At 51.2% G+C, this 21,277-nt stretch overlaps 1 protein-coding gene across 1 annotated transcript in view; it reads left to right on the plus strand.

Annotated features, from left to right (window-relative positions):
- Positions 1-20,501, plus strand: part of LOC138689019 (ankyrin repeat domain-containing protein 26-like) — a 118,917-nt gene extending 98,416 nt beyond the window's left edge. The window contains exon 8 of the mRNA XM_069802294.1: positions 20,413-20,501. Within this exon, the coding sequence (XP_069658395.1) occupies positions 20,413-20,501 (89 nt within the window). The remainder of the gene's footprint in view (positions 1-20,412) is intronic.
- The last annotated feature ends 776 nt before the right edge of the window (positions 20,502-21,277 follow it).

Raw genomic sequence — 21,277 nt, forward strand, 5'->3', positions numbered from 1 at the left:
CACCGTAAGAGCCTGCCGCCCTAAGCCCGGGCTCTGCTTCCAGCAACAACAGCCTGAGAGGCTGCTCAGACATGCAAATTTATGCATGTACCTACAGACAGCACTGAATGAGAAAGCAAGGCCTGGGGGGAGCATTTCCCCTCTGCTCAGGGCTGCTGAGGCCAGTCTGTGTGCTCCGTCCAGACTAGGCTCCCCAGGACAAGACTGGGACTCACTGGGGTGAGCCCAGCAAAGGGCCACAAAGAGGATGAAGGGACTGGAGCGCTCTTCGTATGCGGAGAGGCTGGGAGAGCTGGCACTGTTCAGCCTGGAGAAGGCTCGGGGGCTCTTATCAATGTACACCTGATGGGAGGGAATGAAGAAGAGGGAGCCGGGCTCTCCTCAGCAGCACCTTATGGCGGGACAAGAGGCAAAGGGCACAAACTGCAAAACACGAAATTAAAGCTGAACACAAGAAAAAACTTTCTGACAGCAACTGTGGTCGAGCACTGCAACCGCTTGCCTACAGAAGTTGTGGCGTCTCCACCCTTGTAGCCCACTCAAAACCTGAGGGGACACGTCCTGGGCAACCTGCTCTGGGTGACCCTGCTTGAGCAGGAGGGCTTGGACTCGATGATTGATATCAAAGGTCCCGAGAACCTCAGTGGTTCTGTGAAAGCCACAGACAGAGATCTCTGCCTCAAGCCCAGAGGCAGCAGTCATCAGCCGACTCAGAGGAACAGGCTGGGAGGCAGCTAGAAAACTGTTCCCAGTTCCTCCCTTGTCATCCCTGCCTCAGGTGTGCAAGCCAGTGCACCGCTTTGTGGAGCTGCCCAGTTCTCATCCCGCTGTGATTCTGCAGGTAACGTTAACACAGAGGAGTTAGACAGGAAGAGCTCTAGTTAACGGCATGGGAACCTGAAAGCACTGGAGAACTTTTCCCCAAACGTGGGCAATGCTGCTTAGATTCTGTCACCTATGGAAGAGAAGGAAGAAGACAAATGGGCCAAAGGGTTACACAGGAATGAAATATGAGGAAGGTACAAGAGACATCAAAAACATTGATATGTGCCCCGGAAGACTATTTTGTAGTCAACTGACCTGCCCATACCCGACTGTGGGCATGAGGCCTCCGCTCCGACTTCCACTCTTCTCCTCTTCACCGTTTCTTCCACTGCAGCACTTTCTGACACTTCTTTTCTTCTCTTGACCTTCAAAACATTGCAAACTTGGTATTGATAAAATTTGATTTTGACTTTTCTATTTTAGAACAAGAGTCAGACTTAATATACATCCGTGTTTCGCAACATTGTCCAGGCTTATACAACAAAAACCAAAAAATGAGTCAGGAATAAAAGGTAAGCTGCCTTATTCAAACAGAAGGTAAGCACGAGAGGCCATCCAGAGAATTATGCTCAACAGTTTTAAACAAGAACTACTGCTTCCCAGGACATCCTACTTGCTCCATTTTTAGAGGAGGGCCTAGGAACATAATTAGCAGGAACGTAATGCTAGCAGAGAGAGCAGGATTTCCTCTGGGGGAATTTGGACAGGACACCTTCACTAATTCACTCCGTCTTCAGACACTTACCTGTATTGAAAACAAACCCACCCTGAGATCTCACTAAACAACTACTTTCCAAAGAAGCTTAACTTGGTTGTTTTCGACACATACAGCACTTAGGAAACTACTTAATTATTCAGCAATATTGACCTCATACAGACTCTCACAGTGAAGAAACCATTTGACAGCTCAGCTCAGACTTGCCGAAAACACATTTAACTGAAGCCAGCACGGCTCTCGCGTCCTCAGGCAGGACTTCATTCTAAGTCCGCTGGAATTGACAGGAAGGTTTCCCTCAACTTGGATGGTTCTAGGTGAGAATTCACTCCCACCTTACACTGCCTGACTGACACCCAGAAACAGGACAACTACAGCATTGCCTAGATATATATTCTGCTTCTCCAGACTACTTGGAATATCACTTTTTAAAAAAAAAAAACAACACACAAAACAGAACCACACATGCAACTTACAAGCTCATCACTGCCCTTGTTTACTTCTTTACCTGTAACAGAGGTATTATAAAATCTGGTGAATATTTGGTGACTGGACATCCTTTAACCAACTTTATAGTACGTTTTTGCATTGCACTGCACTTCCGGAGAACAAGATAAATGACTTAGAAACAATGCTGGACTTCCATATGATATCTTGAAACTGAAGAACTGCAAATACAGCTCTTTCAGAATTCCTGGCTGTGAATAACACATGCCAGTGGGATGGGGACAATTGCTTTGGACTACTTGTCCATTTGATAAAGGAGACCAGAATATCTACTAAGCCCTCACAAGACAGACCAGCAGCAGCTTCTCCCAGGGACCAATAATCAGAACAGAAAATAGCAAGAAAAAACACTGCTTTCACAACAGAGGAGGTTAAATGCAGAGTCCCACAGAGGTCTCAGCTGGGGCCTGGGGCTCTTCAGGGAATTCATAGAAAACCTGGAAAATGAGACACTAGGGAGGTGACAACATTTGCTAATTATACAAAAGACATTATTACCATTATTACTATCACTATTCAGAAAAACAAATGCATTCTTTCTTTAGGAAAATAGAAACAAAGAGTGTGAAATTCAACGTCAACAAATGTAGTCAAGCACAAGGAAGAAAAACATGTGTTCCATACATATGTACTGGCTCCAGCCTAGCTACTGACATTCAGGAACGAAGGCTGGGAGCCACTGGGCATTGCTTCATAAAAATACTAGCTGAAGAGTCAGCAGTGGGTGAAAAGGCAAAGAGAAATTCCAGACATTTTCAAAAAGCAATACAGGACAAAAGAGAACACGTTGCAATGCTCTATTTCAAATCCATGGTACAGCCATACCGCACGCAGTTTTGCTCCCTCTAATTCAAAGACACAGTGGAGGAAGGGAAAGGGAAAAGCAAGACATAGGTCGTAGATGTTTCCAGACGTTATCCAAACATAACCATAGTGACTTACCACAAGATACGTCGTGCTGAAATAGAGCCGAGTTCTAGATACATCGTGCAAATGTAGGGATAAGGCACAAGGTGGACATTCTCATGTTTGAATCTCATCTTCGATACTCTCTCCCATTTACTCACATCTGAGAACAACGATAAGACTTAAGAACATAGCACTAACATTTCAAAGGAGCAGGAGTCCTCTTGTAAAGCTTCAAGTCATACCACACTGAACGTATATGCAGAAGGGAGCACCTACAATCTGTCAGTATGAACTTGGTGACAAAACACTAGTAACACATTACAAGAAACACTCATCCAGGTGACACTCTCCCATCAGTTGCTTGTATTAGTAGCACTGTGTTTCCTTAACTGTATCTGGCTTCAGTCCTGACATCTTCCCGCAAGAAACAACATGCCAGGCTCTCCCAACCCTGTGAATAAAACCTCATCGGCTTTCCTAACTAAAAAGTAATTCTTTTAAAAATTATTTTTAAAACTGAAAAGGACTAGGATTCACAGGAGTAGCATCATTACATTCACTTCACAGTTCAAAATGGGAGGACAAAAGATAATTGACATGACAAACGCCACAGTTACAGACGTTCCTTCCTGGGGGTGCACTTCGCACACCTAGGAGCTCATGCGTGCAAGAACGGGCGACGCCAGGCAGCAGTCTCCTTACATGCCTCTGATCTCAGGAAGAAACAGGTAACACGAATACTTTTACTCCATTTGCTAGCAGAAACTAACATCCTGAGGACCAGAGATGGAGCCCAACATTTGCCTAGATGAAACGCTGACACAATCAGTTCCTTTAAGGGATGAAATTGTTCGTTTGAGTTTGGCTTCAAGGACTCCCACAGCTGGTAATTAACTAAGAGGTATGCTACAGCGAGGAGCCCGACACACACATTGCAGGACAACTCATCACGACAGGCCTCTGAGCTTGCAGTTCTCCACAGGGTCCGGTGCTGGCTGAGCTGGTGGATGGACTTCCCAGTTCTAGAAATACAAGCTTGTGAATCAAACCCTCCTCAAGCACGCGGGCAAAACTGGCTGCGCTTTAGCGAAGCAAACCAACAAGGAGGCTTCGTTTGTTTGGGTGCCTCCTGTCTGACGATGCTCTGGGCTACTTTCTCTTCCTGGCAGTAACATACCAGCTTCTGACAGAGAAAGAGGATGATCTCGTTCTTGCCTGCTAGGACCAGGGGTGGCAATAACGCAGCCTGCTGAGACTGGAAGGGAATGCCTTGGAGGCGGAAACACGTGGTGTTCATTACTCCTGGGCACTCGGAATCACGGGAGGTGATGATGCCAAAGGGCCTGATCCGATTCACAAACTGACACACCTTAGGACTGAAGAGGCTTCTCCTTCAACTAACTTACTTTTCTCTGCAACAACAGCCTCAGGAGAGTAACTTCCTCTGAACCCTTTACACTACAGCAACTACAATATTTAATCCTTACGTACCTTACAAGAAAACTACTGCGGTCTTCTCTACTAGTGGGCCAACGCTGCTGCGCCTGTAAGGAGCGCTTTACGTTTTATTAACCTTTTGAAACAATGCACTAGCTTTCCTTGCAATCGCATTACGTGGGCTTCCTGGCACTTTATATATACACGTTCGTTTTCTCTGGCTAAATCAGATTTGGAACACAGGGGTGTCCGTCCAAAAACACTGCAAAACATTCTTTTTACATACATCAGTTCTCTGGTGAAGGCAACAACTGAGGAGGATCTTCAGCTAGTGTAAAACTGCAAAGCTCAAAGGAGTCGTACTCCAGCTGAAGATCTGCGCACTACTAGGCAGGAATGTCGAATTAAGCAATGCCCAACAGATACAAGTCATTGGATCTTTTCTTTTACAAGTAGGAAAGAAAGGGTACACAGAAAGATAGTGAAGTCATCTGTAGAAAACAGATGTAAATCATCAAGATTTCCAAGGATTACTCAAATCGCTTCCTGGAGAGGCCAAAACAAGAAAGGAAGGAAGAATATTAACAAGATAGCCACAATTCCACTGTCAAGTACAGTTTTCAGGCTTGGGAAAAAAACAACATTACAGTTTGCAGGAGTCATGGAAGAGCAGGTTCCAGATATTTTGCTTTTCCTCCTCCCTTTCTTCCCCCTGCTCCCTCCCATCACCTTAGAGCACGCTGCCCTAACAGATTCACAGAAATTGAAGTGAATGAATATCTTAACCCTGAATTAACATGGAAGCATTACTATGGAGAGTGGAGATGTGCTTTTAAATTTAAGAAGTTCTACATTTAAGAAGCCTCCTCCTTGCCAGCACAACACGTGCAGTATTGACCTGTTTCAAAAATAAACATATACCCCTTTTTCTGAATATTGACCCAATTCAGTTACAAAGCAACTGTAATTCAGCCCCAACAAACTCCTGCTTTATAAATGGGAAACTTTTTCTAGTAATACCTTTCAGTATTTTCAAAAGTGAAAAAGAAAAAAAAAAAAACCCAATAATTTTCTGTATCAGTTAAAACCAGCACATTTTCTTCAATAATATTTACAATGCTACTACTGTACTCTGAAGATTTGTTTAAACTTAAGTAACAGGAACATTTTTAAGCAGGCAGTATATTGGTCTCATTTCCTCGGGAATGGCAGGGGCTTTCTTCTGTCTCAGGAAGAAGATGACAACAACAGAACTCATCAGCTGTCACCAAGCTTGGCCACAAAGTAATGGCGTCATTAAAAGAACGTCCCCTGGCTTCCACAGCTACGAGGAAAGCACATGCAATTGAGCGTTAGATTAGCTGCTATCAAGCTAGCTCACCAGTACTGCCACAGCTCCTGAGAAACTAGAAGGGTCTGACAGCTAGTCCAGCCTGAGAAGTTCAAAGCAGTGGTCAGGTCTGGGGCCGAGAGCGAAACCACGGGAAAGTGCTACTGCAGAACGAATCTCAACAGGAACCAGCAAGGCACGGAGTGCAACTAGCTCCACAAATAGGAGTTTTCATTTGTCCAATTTCAACAGTCAGTAGCTTCTTTAAAGTAGTTCTGATAAAAGCACTACTCGCTTACGCTAATGCTGCCTGTTGATGACATTTTTCATTTACGTCATTTTTTTCACCCTCGTACTCTCCAGAGAAGTTCCCCATTACTCGCGCTTGAAATGCTGCATTTGACAAAACGTCCTCCGTCCCATAACAAACAAAAGATTTGCTCAGCCTAACATTCAGCTAAGGTCCCATGGACCTGCTCCATCTCCAACTCCTTGACAGCACTTTCAGTGGTGTCAAGATCCAGACCGCTGTGAAACAGAGAGAGTTAGTCCCACCCCAACCAAAAAGCAACACAGCTACATTCCTTGTAAGAGTTTAAACAACAACAAAACATCATTCCCATTGCACTGAGAAAATACTTTGCAGGCAGATGAATTCCCAATGTATTGTTCTTAAAAAGCATCCATTCTTACACAAGGACTGCTCCTTTTCAATTTTCTGCCCATTTGTATTTTGTGCGTCTGAGGATACAAAGGATGAGAGATCAGATCTTTTCAGTCGATCCTCACTAACCTTTAGGACCGGGGTTTTTGACAAGGTGCCCTCAAACCAGCACCTCTCTCTTCCAGCCTATCGCAATGCCATTCTGCTCAAGGGACTAAAAGAAGGAACCGGCAGGACGTGTCTCTTAATCCCCTCCACAGTGCAAACCTGCAGAGGAACGGGCCTTCACAGCATTGGAGCTAGGCCCTGTGATGCTGGGAGTTATGTACTGCCTGCATCAAACTGTGTTCCCACCTATTAACTACATCTTTTGTAAGCCAGCTTCTCAAAAGTTGTTCGCTGCTAGGTATTGGCCAACAATAAAATGCACAGGGAGAGAGAAGGTCTCAAAGAAAAGCTGAACCCATTAAGAAGTAAACAAATGTCGCACAAGTGTCACTTGGAAATAAGGAAATACGGTGGAGTGTAAGGAATTACGGCACGCAAGTATTCTCTGGTATATGGTCTGGCAGGCAGCCATTCTCATATCCTCCACATTCAGGGGCCCCAGCCAGAACTCGGTCAGAGATGAGAACTTTCCTTCCTCTTCAGAAAGGCCCTCTCCTTGCTTAATATGGAACAAGTTAATGAAAGGAGTTGCACAGCGCGCCACAGCAGGACGACAGGTATCACCCACCCAAGACTTACGCTATGGTCATGAAGTCTTCATGAATCAGCAGGGACACAAAAGTACGATTCAGGAAGGGACACTGAAGCAGCAATGAAGAGAAGAGGTTGGAAAGAATGGAAGAAAGCAAGGGGCAATGACAAGCTGCCAAACTCAAACAAACGCAGTGCTCTCTCTACCATCAGGAGATCAAACACCTGCAGGCTGCTCAGAAACGTACGCACGCTACTGGCAGTGCTGTCCAAAGGGATTACGCTGAGGGAAAGAGCTTGGTCACAGACAAGAGCAACGTTTCAAGCATCTTCTGAACACCACACAACACCACAAGACAGACAACACACCTTCCTCTCCAAAATCAACACAGAGAACAAAACAAGGAGGAAAGTTAATCCTCCTGGATCTGACACTATTCCAGCAGAATGCTAATAAGCAAAGCTAAAGAAACAACTGCATTTCAATTCATCCCAAAATAAAGTCATGCAACAGAGTTTCAAAGAATCAGCCTACTTCTTCAAATGAAAAAGGAGACTAGTGTGGCACGAGATTTAATGCAGCTTCAGGTCTGGGGGCAGCCTAATTGGCATGGTGTTCATAGCACAGTCTCTTCAATTCTGCAGCAGCTAACAACAGTCGCTTCCAGAGTAAAGCCAGGCCCTGGCAATGCCCGTACACATCTCATTGCAAAAGCAAATTCACTCACACTCATAAAACCACTCTCTAGGTCCCTGGCTGCCAACCCCAAACGCGCTCCCCCGCAGGAGCTCCCCGGACCCTGCTCGGGCCACCAGGGCTGGGCTCAGGAAGGAGTTTTTTCCCCCGGGCAGATTGGCACAGGTCCCGGGGGGGTTCGCCTTCCTCTGCAGCACTGAGCACAGCCCCTTGCCGGGGTCCTCGGGGCCATTTCTGGCCAGCGAGTCCCTGCTGTTGCAGGAGCAGGAGTCCAGCTGTGCCCTCCAGCCCTCCGCCTCTCTTCCCTGGGCCAGCTTGGCAGGGGAACCTCACGTCTCCAGGTCACCTGCAAAACAAGGAGCCTCAAGGAAGCCGCCTTCTCCCTGGTTGCTTTTAAGCTGGCACACTTCAGTGGGGAGAAGAGAAAGCCTGGGGAGGGGGGGTGCGTGTTTTATCTATCTATCTATCTATCCCTGCTGGGAGGGAATGAAGATGAGGGAGCCAGGCTCTCCTCAAGAGTGCCCACTGAGAGCACCAGCGGCAACAGGCACAAATTAAAACACATGATATGCTCCAGCTGCACATGAGAAAACAACTTTTTCCTGTCCAGGTGGTCAAACACTAGCACAGGTTGCCCAGGGAGTTTGCGGAGTCTCCGTCCTTGGCGATGTTCAAAACCCAAGGGCACGTTGTCCTGGGCAACCTGCTCTAGGTGGGCCTCCTTGAGCAGGCGGGTTGGACCAGAGGAACTCTACAGGTCCCTTCCAACCTCCACCCTCCTGTGTGAGTCTGTGCTTTGGTTTCACTCCTAAAGCACCTGAACTCAGCCCCGATGCCTGCGGGAAAGGATGCTGGGGAAAGGCACGATCCCAGACTCCTTCCCGAGGGTTCATCACCAAACAACAGCTCCCCACTCCAGAATATTGTATGGCAGACACACTCAGAAGAGAGAAAAGATCCTTTTATTGCAAACATCAACTGCGGTGGGGGGGTGGGCCCGGGAGTCACAGGGCTTCAGCCAGTAACAGGGAAACGGCACCTACAACGACAGAGTCAGAGAGCACTGATAAACCCACAAAGGCAGGAATACGCAGGATTTGGTTCCCCTTTCTTTGGGGAGCACCGTTGATGAGGAATTGTTTGGAGCCCGGAAGAAAGAGCTATGGCTGGCATCGACTAGGGTACGGCTCTGGCGCCTTATCCCCACAGGTAATGCCCTTAGAGACCTGCACATGTGCACAGATGCACAGGGCCCCTGTGCCACGCAGCAGGGCTCAATGGGGAGCCCCTGGGGAGCGGCCATGGAGTTATTTCCAAGCCCCGCGCAGCACCGTCCCTTGCCAGTGGGTCAGACTGACTTGGAGCAGCACTGAGAGTTGGGAAAGATGGGCAGCAGAGCCTGGCACACACCTGGGCTTCTTGACCTGCTGGACTTTCCTGCTTCTTTTAAGTCCCCATCTCTTTCTCTCTTCCTTCTTTTCTTTTCTCGTTGGCATTCCTTCTCCTCTGCCCAGGCCTGTTTTCTCTTTCTTTTCTTTCCATTTTCCTTTTCCTGGGGGGAGCCTGCAAACCTTTCCATCCCACAGTATGATTAGGTAGGTAAAGCCAGAATCAACTAGAATCAGTTCTTGATTTACCCAAAGCTGACTCATTTTACCTTCTTTCCTCTGAAGCGCTCTTTAGTCCTTCTGTGCATCCCAGGGAGCCTACTGTGGTCCCTGGGGTGGTTGGAGCCAAAGCAACGGGTGCCTACAACAGAAATGTCAGAGTCAGCAGGTGGCAAGGGACACCCTGGAGTAGCAGGCGACTGTTTGGCAAAATGCTGCCTTAGCCCTACAAAGAAGATCCCTTTGGCTGGTTTGCATTAGCCCTTTCTTCCAAGGGCCTCACTTTGGAACACAGGGTTCACACAGGTGTGTGACACTCGGTTCGTTTCTGGCAGCTCAACAAACACGGGGATACCGTGTCTCGGGTAGGAGGGTAGCTCCTGATGGAGCTGCCATACCTCTGCCATTTCGGACTCCACCACCACGTCTCCCCCAGCTTCTTTGAGGACGTCCAGCAGACAGGTGGGTGGTGTGTGCAGCAAGACTTCTGCCTGGTGGTCCTTGTCTGCTCTGCCTGCAGGGCCACTTTGCTCTTCCAAACGCAGGTCTAGAAAGGAAAAGCACGTGCAGCAAAGTGACTCCTTGGAAGTAAAGCACACCTAAAGCAAAACCCACCCAAAGCCCTACACCAGCTGTCTTCTTGACATTGAGGTTTCTGGTACCCCAAGCCCCAGCCTGTGACAGCCCTCAGTTCCTCCTCATACCTGTAGCTCTGTCCATGGGTGCTGGCGACTCCCCGGCTGATGGACAGGAGCGGCCAGCCATCTCCTCCACAAAGATGTCATGGCAGTTTTCAATGAGAAACGCTACCAGCACGTTCACCTGCACACATCAAACCCTTGGGCTCAACCCAGGTGCCTGGAAATGTATCACGCAGCCTTTCCCACTCCCGACCCTTGCCTCTGCGCAGGCAGCTGTGGTTCTGGGGCTGCTCTTGCAGGCAGCCACCCCACCGGCATTTGCTCAAGAGAGGAGGCAGCCAGGGACCTCTGAGCAGCCAAGCTCGGATGGGCCGGCAAGGCTGCAGCCGGCTGCTCAGTACAGCGCACCTTCTCAGTCACCGCCAGCATGGCCTCGAGGGGGAACAGGTCCTCGTGAGGTGGGCTCAGCAGATTTGGCCCAAGGCAGATGGCCAGGTTGCTGGCGGTCATTCTGCTGCTGGCGGCGTTGTGGCCGATGTGCTGGAGGAGGGCCAGCGGCTGCTTGAGGAGGAGATTGGCTCCAGGCAACTCCTCGGCCACCCTGAGGGAACAGGAACTCAACGTTAATAGAGAAGATGCTGCCCACAGCCGTCCCCAAAGCTTGCCCAACACACCGGGTGGCGCAGCTTTCCGGGTGCTCTCAGCCAGCGGTCAGTGCTCCTGCGCTTCAGGAAGGAAGCACGGCCTTGCTTCCCAGCTCCTCATTTCACCCAAGCCCAGGCAAGGGAAGGCTCCCTGTCCATGCCCTTTTCCCCCGAAATCTAAGCCCACCCCAGCAAAAGCAAGCTGTCAGAAGACACAGCTTTTTAAGGAGACCGTCCCTTTTCAGGCAAGTCCCAGGCCTCTACCAGTCCCTCCTCAACAGGCAGGCTGCTGCCCACACTTACGCTTTCAGCTCTTCAACCTTCTCCTCCTTGCCGCTCTTCTGCATCGCTGCCATCCAGTCCTCGTAGAGGTCTGTCACGAGGAGCTTGGCGGGGATGCTTTGGAGGAAGTCCTGCAATGCCAGGGGCTCCAGGTGAGCCTCTGAACACTCCAGGCCAGGCAGGAGCTCTTCCAGCTGCAGGTCAGAAGCGCTCACCTTCAAGATGATGGCCAGCAGCAGCGCAGGCTGGCTGCCCAGGTCGACATCCGCACCGTGGTCCAGGGCCTCCCGCAGCTCACGAAACTCTGTCCCGCCGGCAGCTCTTCGGAATATCCCTTCTGTCGACGGTCCTTCCTTGTGCAGGACAGCCAGCATCTCCTGCAGAAGGGGCAGGAGGACAGTTGCTTGGCTGAGAAGCTGCCTTCCAACAGCAGTGACCAAAGCACTGCCCCAGATCCTGCTCCTTTCCCCCCGCAAAGGGGGCTGGCACCAGAAGCGTCTTCTGGGGGTGAAGGGCCCAATCCCCCATCCCCGGAGCTCCAGGGGTCTGAGGGAGGGGAGACGGGTCACGCGGGCTCTCTTTGCTCCTCCTGGTGTCCTGTGCACCGGGAAAGGACAGGGAGAGAGCTGGCTGAGCCCCAAGCTGCCCCTTCTCTCCTGTGAGGCAGCTCTGCCCGAGAGCTGCCCGCAGCCGCGAGGGCACCTCTCCCCAGCTGGGGAGCTGTGTTCCCCCATCCGGCTGTGCCTGGAGCATCCCCCCCAGCTTACCCCAGCAGTGTGCCCACCCACAGCTCCTTCAGTGCCTGGGAGCTGCAGAAAGAGAGGAGAACCAGCGTCAGGCCCTGCTGCCCCTCAGCCTGTGGGCAGAGGCGGGCGCCTGCGCAGCCCTGCCCTGTGGGGCAGGGCAGAGACGCTGCCCAAGCCCTGGCTCCCCGTGTCCTGCCAGATCAGCTGCTTTTGCCCTTCTCTTCTGGGGACCCAAAGGGCACCAGGGGATGCAGGACCTGGCAATGCCCCCATCCCTCCCTGCCGGCGTGCTTCCCGCTCCCTGCCCAGGCTCTGCACGCAGGGCAGAGGCCGTTCACAGGATGGCGTAGGCACGGTTGGGAACCTCTCCTGCCCGGCCATGGGACGTGGCACCACGACTCACCCGAAAGCGGCAACGCAGGAGCTGGTGGGCCAGATGAGGATGATGGAGGTCCTCTCCTCATCACTGCCTTCCTTCTCCTCTTTTTCCTCCCCCGCTGCCTCCTTTCCGCCGCTCAGCACCCACAGCTGGTCCAAGGCCAGGCATAGCTGTGGGCGCAGGGTGGTGCCACGACTGCAGAGAGGAGAGGCAGGCGGTGAGCTGGAGGTGGCCTCCTGGGGGTACCCCCGGGCAGAGCCCCGTCCCCCACCAGCCCTCGGGACGGTCATCAATGGGTGCATCCAGCCCATGGTCCCAGGGCCTGGCTTCTTGTCCTCTGTAGCACTGAGCACAGCCCCTTGTCAGGCCTCCTCTGGGCCCTTTCGCCTAGCTCCCTGCCTGCTGCTCTTGCACCTCCAAGGCACCCCTCGTGCCCTGGCTCTCTCGGGCTCTCTTGCCCAGTGCAAGCCTGGAGCAGGAGCGAGCTCTGCTCTTCCCTTAGCTCCATTTCCCCAGGGCTTCTGGCTTGGGCAAAACAGCCTGTGCTTGGAAGGGCTCCAGGCTCGCTGCCCCATCAGGAGCTGCCACTTTTCACCTCTCCCTGCACGCAAATCAAGCGCAGGGCTGGCACGAGAGCGCCTTTCATGCATCGTTGGCCAAGAAGCACAGCGGCGGAGCAAGTTGCCGAGTGCAAAAATACGCTTTTCACCTCTACCTGTCATACTTTGGAAAATACCCCACGGTACCACACACCTCCGCCTCCTCCTTCTTCTTTTGTGTGTAGTCGGTCCTGATCCTCATGCTTCACGTTCTCACTCTTGAGGATACAGGGACTGCTTGGCCTGTATTCCTGCTGCTACTTTCTGTAGCTCTGGGACTTGCCTTTGCCAGGCTGCAAAGAATGTCTTCTCAAGCTCAACTGAAGAATGCATCAGCCTGCTCCTGGCTACACGGGCACACTGTGGCAATGCTTGTGAGCATCGGCTCTGAAGCAGACTCAGAAAAATAAAAGTAATATCCTGTTTCCACTTGCAACCTTTGTGTCATGTGTCCTTCAAAGTGGTTTTGGAGCTGAAAAGCCCCTGGCGTTTCAGGCAAATAACACTCTCATCGGTATTTGACTCATGGTGAGCACAGGGAACAGAGTAGAGTAGAACAGAACAGAACAGAATAGAATGGAATAGTTCAGCTGGAAGGAACCTACAACCATCATCTAGTCCAACTACCCGACCATTTCAGGGCTGACCAAAAGTTCAAGCATGGTATTAAGGGCATTGTCCAAATGCCTCTTCAACACTGACAGGCATGGGGCATCCACCACCTCTCCAGGAAGCCTGTTTCAGGGTGCGACCACCCTCTTGGGAAAGAAATGTCTCCTCACGTCAAGTCCAAACCTCCCCTGACAGTGTAGGAGCAAATGTCCCTTGGTGCGCTGGTAAGGAACGGTGAGGAAACCATGCATGCTCTCTACATCTCTGCAGAGTTCCTGCAGAGGGAACCAAACCCCCGTCTTTCACCGCTGGCAGCACCACAACCAAAGGAATGTCTGTGGCCTAGATGCCCTCATTTACATAGTCTGAAGGTACAGATCCATTTTGGCACCAACGCACAAAACGGCAAGGAGAGTACCTCTCTTAAGCTTTCAGTACTCAAAATACTGAATCCTAAAGGAAAAGGAGACTTGCCAGGGTTTCAGATAAGATCTGAACATCTTCCCACAAACTGAGGTAGGCAAAGAACTCTCAGAAAGGTTCAAGTCACAGATGAGCTGTGGAAGTTTCACCCATGGCTGAAGCACCTTTGGTATCCCCCTATAAACACGGCCAACGGGTGTGTTTAATAGAAAGGCTGCACAGCTGGGAGTCGTGGTTTCAGCCCAGCCGGTAACAAAGGACCACGCGGCCGCTCGCTCACTCCTCCCGCCCCCCTCCGGTGGGATGGGGGGAAGACGGAGAAGAGAAAAAAAAACCAAACCTGGAACCTCGAGGGTTGAGATAAAGGCAGTTTACTGGAACAACACAAAGAAATTGCAACAACAACAACGGTACTAATGAAAAAGTATACAAAAAGAGTGATGCACAGTGCAACTGCTCACCACCTGGGACCCGACGCTCTGCCACTTCCCCCACCGAAAAGAAGCGCCCACCCCCCGGCCCGCTCCCCCTTTATATACTGAGCATGATGTCACATGGTATGGAATAGCTCCTTGGCCAGTTCAGGTCAGCTGCCCCGACTATGCCCCCCACCTCCCAGGTTCCTGTAAAAAAATTAACTCTATCCCAGCTGAACCCAGGACATTATCCACCCCTTATTCTATACCATCTACATCATGCCCAGATCTTACATTTTCCAATCGACCACTACCACTAGCTTCTCTATCCGAACAGCGATATCTTGCCACAGTGCGGCAGCCCAAATGGGTTTACCTCTGCGTTGCCAGTTGCCCTTCTTCCATTGCTGTAGCCACCCCTATAGGGCATTTGCCACCATCCATGAGTCAGTATAGAGATAGAGCACTGGCCACTTCTCTCTTTCAGCAATATCTAATGCTAGCTGGATGGCTTTCACCTCTGCAAACTGACTCGATTCACCTTCTCCTTCAGCAGTTTCTGCAACTAGTCGTGTAGGACTCCATACAGCAGCCTTCCACCTCCGATGTTTTCCCACGATGCGACAGGACCCATCAGTGAACAGGGCATATTGCCTCTCATTTTCTGGCAGTTTATTATACAGCGGGGCCTCTTCAGCCCGTGTCACCTCCTCCTCTGGCAACATTGCAAAGTCTTTGTCTTCTGGCCAGTCCGTGATCACTTCTAAAATTCCTGGGCGACTGGGGTTTCCTATGCGAGCTCGTTGTGTGATCAGTGCAATCCACTTACTCCACGTGGCATCAGTCGCGTGATGTGTAGAGGAAACTTTCCCTTTGAACATCCAGCCCAGCACTGGCAGTCGGGGTGCTAAGAAGAGCTGTGTTTCAGTACCAACCACTTCTGAAGCGGCTCGAACTCCTTCATATGCTGCCAATATCTCTTTTTCAGTTGGAGTATAGCGAGCCTCGGATCCTCGATATCCCCGACTCCAAAACCCCAGGGGTCGGCCTCGGGTCTCTCCAGGTGCTTTCTGCCAAAGGCTCCAGGTAGGGCCATTCTCCCCAGCTGCAGTGTAGAGCACATTTTTAACATCTGGTCCTGTCCGGACTGGCCCAAGAGCTACTGCATGAACACTCTCCCGCTTAATTTGTTCAAAGGCTTGTCGTTGCTCAGGCCCCCATTTAAAATCGTTCTTCTTCCGGGTAACTTGGTAGAGAGGACTTACAATTTGACTGTAATTTGGAATATGCATTCTCCAAAAGCCCACAACACCTAAGAAAGCCTGTGTTTCCTTTTTCTTAGTCGGTGAGGACATAGCTGCTATTTTGTTGATCACGTCCGCAGGGATCTGACGACGCCCATCTTGCCATTTTACTCCTAAGAACTGGATCTCCTGCGCAGGTCCCTTGACCTTACTTTCTTTTATGGCAAAACCAGCCTTCAAAAGGATTTGGATTATTTTCTTCCCTTTCTCAAAAACTTCTTCTGCCGTGCTGCCCCATATGATGATGTCATCAATATATTGCAGGTGCTCTGGAGCTTCACCTTTTTCTAGTGCAGTCTGGATCAGTCCATGGCAAATAGTGGGGCTGTGTTTCCACCCCTGGGGCAGTCGATTCCAGGTGTACTGGACACCCCTCCAAGTGAAAGCAAACTGTGGCCTGCACTCCACTGCCAAAGGAATGGAGAAAAATGCATTAGCAATGTCAATTGTGGCATACCACTTAGCTGTCTTTGATTCCAGTTCATATTGAAGCTCTAACATATCTGGCACAGCAGCGCTCAGCGGTGGCATGACTTCATTCAGCCCACGATAATCTACTGTTAGTCTCCAATCCCCATTAGATTTCCGCACGGGCCATATGGGACTATTAAAGGGTGAGTGAGTCTTGCTGATCACTCCTTGGCTCTCCAATTGGCAAATCAGCTTATGGATGGGGATCAGGGAGTCTCGGTTGGTGCGATATTGCCGCCGGTGCACCGTCGTGGTAGCAATTGGCACCTGTTGTTCTTCAACCTTCAGCAACCCCACAACCGAAGGGTCTTGGGAGAGACCAGGCAGGGTAGACAGCTGTTCAATCTCCTCCGTCTCCAGTGCAGCTATACCAAAGGCCCAACGGTACCCTTTTGGGTCCTTGAAATACCCCCTTCTGAGATAATCTATACCAAGGATGCACGGGGCCTCTGGGCCAGTTGCAATGGGGTGTTTATGCCACTCATTCCCGGTTAGACTCATTTCGGCTTCCAATATGGTTAGCTCTTGGGATCCCCCTGTCACACCAGAGATACAGATGGGTTCTGCCCCTTTATAACTTGATGGCATTAGGGTACATTGTGCACCAGTGTCTACTAGAGCCTTATATTCCTGTGGGTCTGACGTGCCAGGCCATCGAATCCACACTGTCCAGTAGACTCGGTTGTCCCTCTCCTCCACCTGGCTGGAGGCAGGGCCCCTCTAATCCTGGTTAGAATATCTGTTACCCACTTTTTGCACATGTGAATCAGAAGTCCCTTCAAGAGGATCAGAAATGAGATCGGCCCATCTACTGCGCCCGGGGGACTGCTCACGGGAAACTGGAGCAGCAGTTTTCCAAGAAGAATCTTCTTTTCTGGTTGCTTTTTCTCGCAACTCCCGTACCCGTGAATCCAAGACTGAGGTAGGTTTTCCATCCCACTTCCTCATGTCCTCTCCATGGTCACACAGGTAAAACCACAGGTTAGCCCGTCGTGTGTACTTTCTCTCTCCTCTCTCTTGGGCAGAGGAACGCTTACTCCCAATAACTGCAATGCGGGCCTGTACAGGTGAGAAGGAGGACATATCTACTTTGAATTGCTGGAACTCTCGGGACAATTCCTCTACAGCTGAGACACAGGCCCGTAGGGAGGAAGAGAGACTTCCTTCATATTGCCGGAGTTGGACAGCCAATTCATCCACCGTTTGTCCATAGCCTTCTCTCCAGGACATTACTGCCAATGAGTTGGCATAGGTTGGTGGTGCACTTCGTAGAAACTTCCGCCACATCGGTTGTGTGCATTGGACTTCATCTGGATCTGTGGGTGACTGCGCATTTTCTGGATCATTATAAATCACCTCCAGCACCGCTAATTCCCTCAGGTACTGGATACCTCTCTCCATGGTGGTCCACTTGCCTTGGTGACATGTAACTTCATCCCTGAAGGGGTATCTTTCCTTTACACCTAACAGAAGTCGCCTCCAGAGGCTGAGGACTTGTGTTTTTCTCCCAATCGCCTTGTCGATACCCCCTTCTCTAGACAGAGATCCCAACTGCTTGGCTTCCTTACCCTCTAATTCCACACTACTAGCCCCATTATCCCAGCATCGGAGCAGCCAGGTAACAATGTGCTCACCTGGGTGGCGGCTAAAATCTTTTCGCATGTCACGCAACTCACTCAGGGATAGAGATCGGGTAATTATTTCAGGTTCTGCCTCTTCCTCCTGTTCTCGCGATGACCCTGGTTCATCTTCATCTCTCACTGAGCGAACTGATTTCTTTGTGTGTTTCTTTTTCTGTACAGGGGCAACTGATACTGGCACAGGTTGGTTCTCTGGTTTAGTGGCAGTATCTGTCACCGGGGTAGGGTTAGCCACGGTACCTGTTGTCGTGGTAGGGGCAGCCATGGTGCTTGTCGTCGGGGTAGGGGCAGCCACGGTGCATGTTGGTAGGGGCAGCCACGGTGCATGTTGTCTTGTTTTCCATCTTTTCCCCCTTTTCCCCCTGGGGGTGCTGCATAGTATCAAGCAGGGTTTGGTAGATACCGGCCAGGGCCCAGCACAGTGTAGTGAGTTGTGTGTCTCTGGGATAGCCACAGCATTTTCCTTTCAAAAATTCTATCACTTCATGAGGGTTCTGCAGTTGTTCGGGAGTGAACTTCCAAGTCACTGGAGGTGAGAAGTTCTCTAGATACCTGCCCACATCCTCCCACACGCCGTGCCACCCATAAATATCCAGCTTTGGGACAGATCTCTGGGTGGTACTCTTAAAGAGCCTTTTTGTAGCCCTAGACGAGACCTGAAACATAGTCAGGAGGCATAGCACTAACAGCACACAGGCTTGCGCATCCCAAGGATATTCAAAATTCTCGAAAACTGTTGTAATTAGTTGGAAAGAGAAAAGGGAGGGGAACGGATGGGGGGAAGTATCCCCCCCTGACTTCCCCATGGGTTGGGTGTAATTACCAATAAAATCCGACAGAAGGTGCCGAAAGTGTGGGAATGATATCACTGCCTCATACAGATACCAGCTTAACCTCATGACCAGTGATGTAATCATTTCACAAGTCGACATTGCCCAGTACAGCAAAATGATAATCCCAATCACTCTCCCAGAAATGAGATACACAACTACAGGCAATACATAAAGCATATAAGAACTTACAAAACGCCACCATGTAAACAGATGAATCAACATTGTGACTAACATCTATTTATCTAGTATAAGAAATGCGTATGACAAATTTGTTTCAAAATGATCTGGCTAGATCTGTCGTTATCTCAACCCTTCGTGCCCCACGTTGGGCGCCAAAAAGGACTGTTGTGGTTTCACCCCAGCCGGTAACAAAGGACCACGCGGCCGCTCGCTCACTCCTCCCGCCCCCCTCCGGTGGGATGGGGGGAAGACGGAGGAGAGAAAAAAAAAACAAACCTGGAACCTCGAGGGTTGAGATAAAGGCAGTTTACTGGAACAACACAAAGAAATTGCAACAACAACAACGGTACTAATGAAAAAGTATACAAAAAGAGTGATGCACAGTGCAACTGCTCACCACCTGGGACCCGACGCTCTGCCACTTCCCCCACCGAAAAGAAGCGCCCACCCCCCGGCCCGCTCCCCCTTTATATACTGAGCATGATGTCACATGGTATGGAATAGCTCCTTGGCCAGTTCAGGTCAGCTGCCACGGCTATGCCCCCCACCTCCCAGGTTCCTGTAAAAAAAAAATTAACTCTATCCCAGCTGAACCCAGGACAGCAACGTGACCTGCAACTTTAGACGTCAGCAACACCAGGGGAGCTCGGTACGCTGACTCTGAAAAGGAACACGGAGGGTGGAGCGGAGCCGAGACCCCGCCGCCAGGCTCGGTGATCGCAGGGGTAGGCAACCGGAACAATCGGAACGAGAACGCTTGGTCCCTGCATTGAATCCACTGAAGCAAGGAGGTAAAATAACGGCGGTTCTGTCGAGCTAACGCCCTACACTTCTGGTTTATATCACACGTGCCCACTTCTGGGGTACTGACACGCAACAGCAGGTCCTTTGGGTGAACTCTGCTCATTACAACACCAAAACACACCTCCGTCCACAAAGGTACCCACCTCCAAGGTGCGACCACCCCCCCACTGAGCACGCGCTCTGAATTTTCTCTAGCATGCACCTTTAAAAGCAAAGCAAGAGAACTTTATACCAATCAAAGGAAAGGTATGTATGACTAGAGTCACTCAAGCTCCACCTAAAAAATCAGAACATAGAAAAGGGCTTACGAGAGGAGAAATGTTAGGGAAGACGCCATCATAGACAAGTCGGGAGGACACCGCTGACTTCTAGGATCGCTCGACGGGCTGAGCCTCTCCCCCCCCGCCCCCCAGGGACGCCTCTTGCGTGAGATTCGAACGCTCGGCTGTACCGAGCGCTTCCCCGGGAAACTTGGAATTCTTTAGAGCTCTTTTCTTTCATCATTTCATGCGCTTGTAGGCGACTGTATTGCCACCTGCACGTGCTTTGCAGACAGTCTATTTATCACGGGCAATCCAAAAGAACCTCTCCTGTTGCTTTAATAAGCTGCGCTGCTCATTCACCTAGTTGTGATAGTTCGTTAGCGCAACCAAACTCCCTAAGTCTGGTCATTCTCGTGCGTTGAGCGCGGCTAAGCCGAGAGTGCAGTAGGCTATTAAGCGCATCCATCACCGTGATAGTTCAGCACATTGAACGCGACCGCCCTTAGAGCGTCGAATTGGACATCACTCAGAAATTAAACCCAGCCGCCCCCAGCCCCTCTGACACCCGAGGATAAGTTGGAACGCAAGGCGGTTTATTTTCTGCCAAACTGCTGGACTTGGTAACGCAACACAGCCCCTGGGGCTGGCGCCCCAAAGGCCTTCCTCCGAAGGATGCTGGGCCGAGGGGCAGCGCTGTGCACAGGGGGGCCCCCTCACACCCCCCCGTGTCGCAGTGCCACCACCCGCCAATGCAGCAGTCACAATGCCCCGGGGCACTACAAAAGGGGCAGCCTCCCCTGTCCCACCCCCAGTCTGCCTGGCAGGCGCCCCAGACACATCCGAGACGAAGTCCGCCAGGAGCCGCTGGAATTAGTTGGAGGGGGCCGAGGGAGGACGACCGGAGGCTGCACCAGGCTGCTGGAGACCAGAAGAACCACCAAGCCCTGCAGGTGCCTGAGGCCCTCAGGCCTTTTTGGATGGAGAGCTGTGGCAAGACCAAAGGAACGCCTTCTTGAGGAGCACTGCAGAGCTCGCCGTCCTCACTCCCTGAGGAACCAGTGGCAGCAGCCGTAAGAAGTGGGATGCAGAGATGTTGCCGGGGTCCCGGTGCCTTGGAGCACCCGCTGGTGGCCCGAAGGCGCGGGAAGGATTCTTGCCCCCAGGGTCGATCAGGCCGCGGGCGTTTGGCCACTCTCGGAAGCCCCTGAGATGGCTCCAGGTTGAGGGAGAACAGGGCTCGGGCATCTTCTGCGAGGCGTGACCAGCCTGTGGGACCAGGAGGCAGGTCTTGCTCACGTGCTCAGGGAATAGCCGATCGCCAGCTCTGGGGTCAGGAAGGAATTTTCCCCCGGGGCAGATTGGCACTGGGCCCCGGGGGTTTTTTGCCTTCCTCTGCAGCACTGAGCAGGACCACTTGTCAGGGCTCCTCCGGTCCGTCGTGGCTAGGTTACTGCCTGCTGCTCGTGCACCACGAAGATGGCCTCTCGTGCCCTGCAGCTGGGGGGAGGAAGGCTTTTTTCCCCCCACGGTGGGCCAGCAAGTGTCCCCGGGGGTTTTTGCCTTCCTCTGCAGCACTGAGCAGGGCCCCTCGCCAGGGCTCCTTTGGGCCGTTGTGGCTAGGTGCCCGCTGCTCGTGCTCCACGAAGGTGG

Source organism: Haliaeetus albicilla, chromosome 14 (genome assembly GCF_947461875.1).
Source record: "Haliaeetus albicilla chromosome 14, bHalAlb1.1, whole genome shotgun sequence".
Taxonomy (NCBI): Eukaryota; Metazoa; Chordata; class Aves; order Accipitriformes; family Accipitridae; genus Haliaeetus; species Haliaeetus albicilla.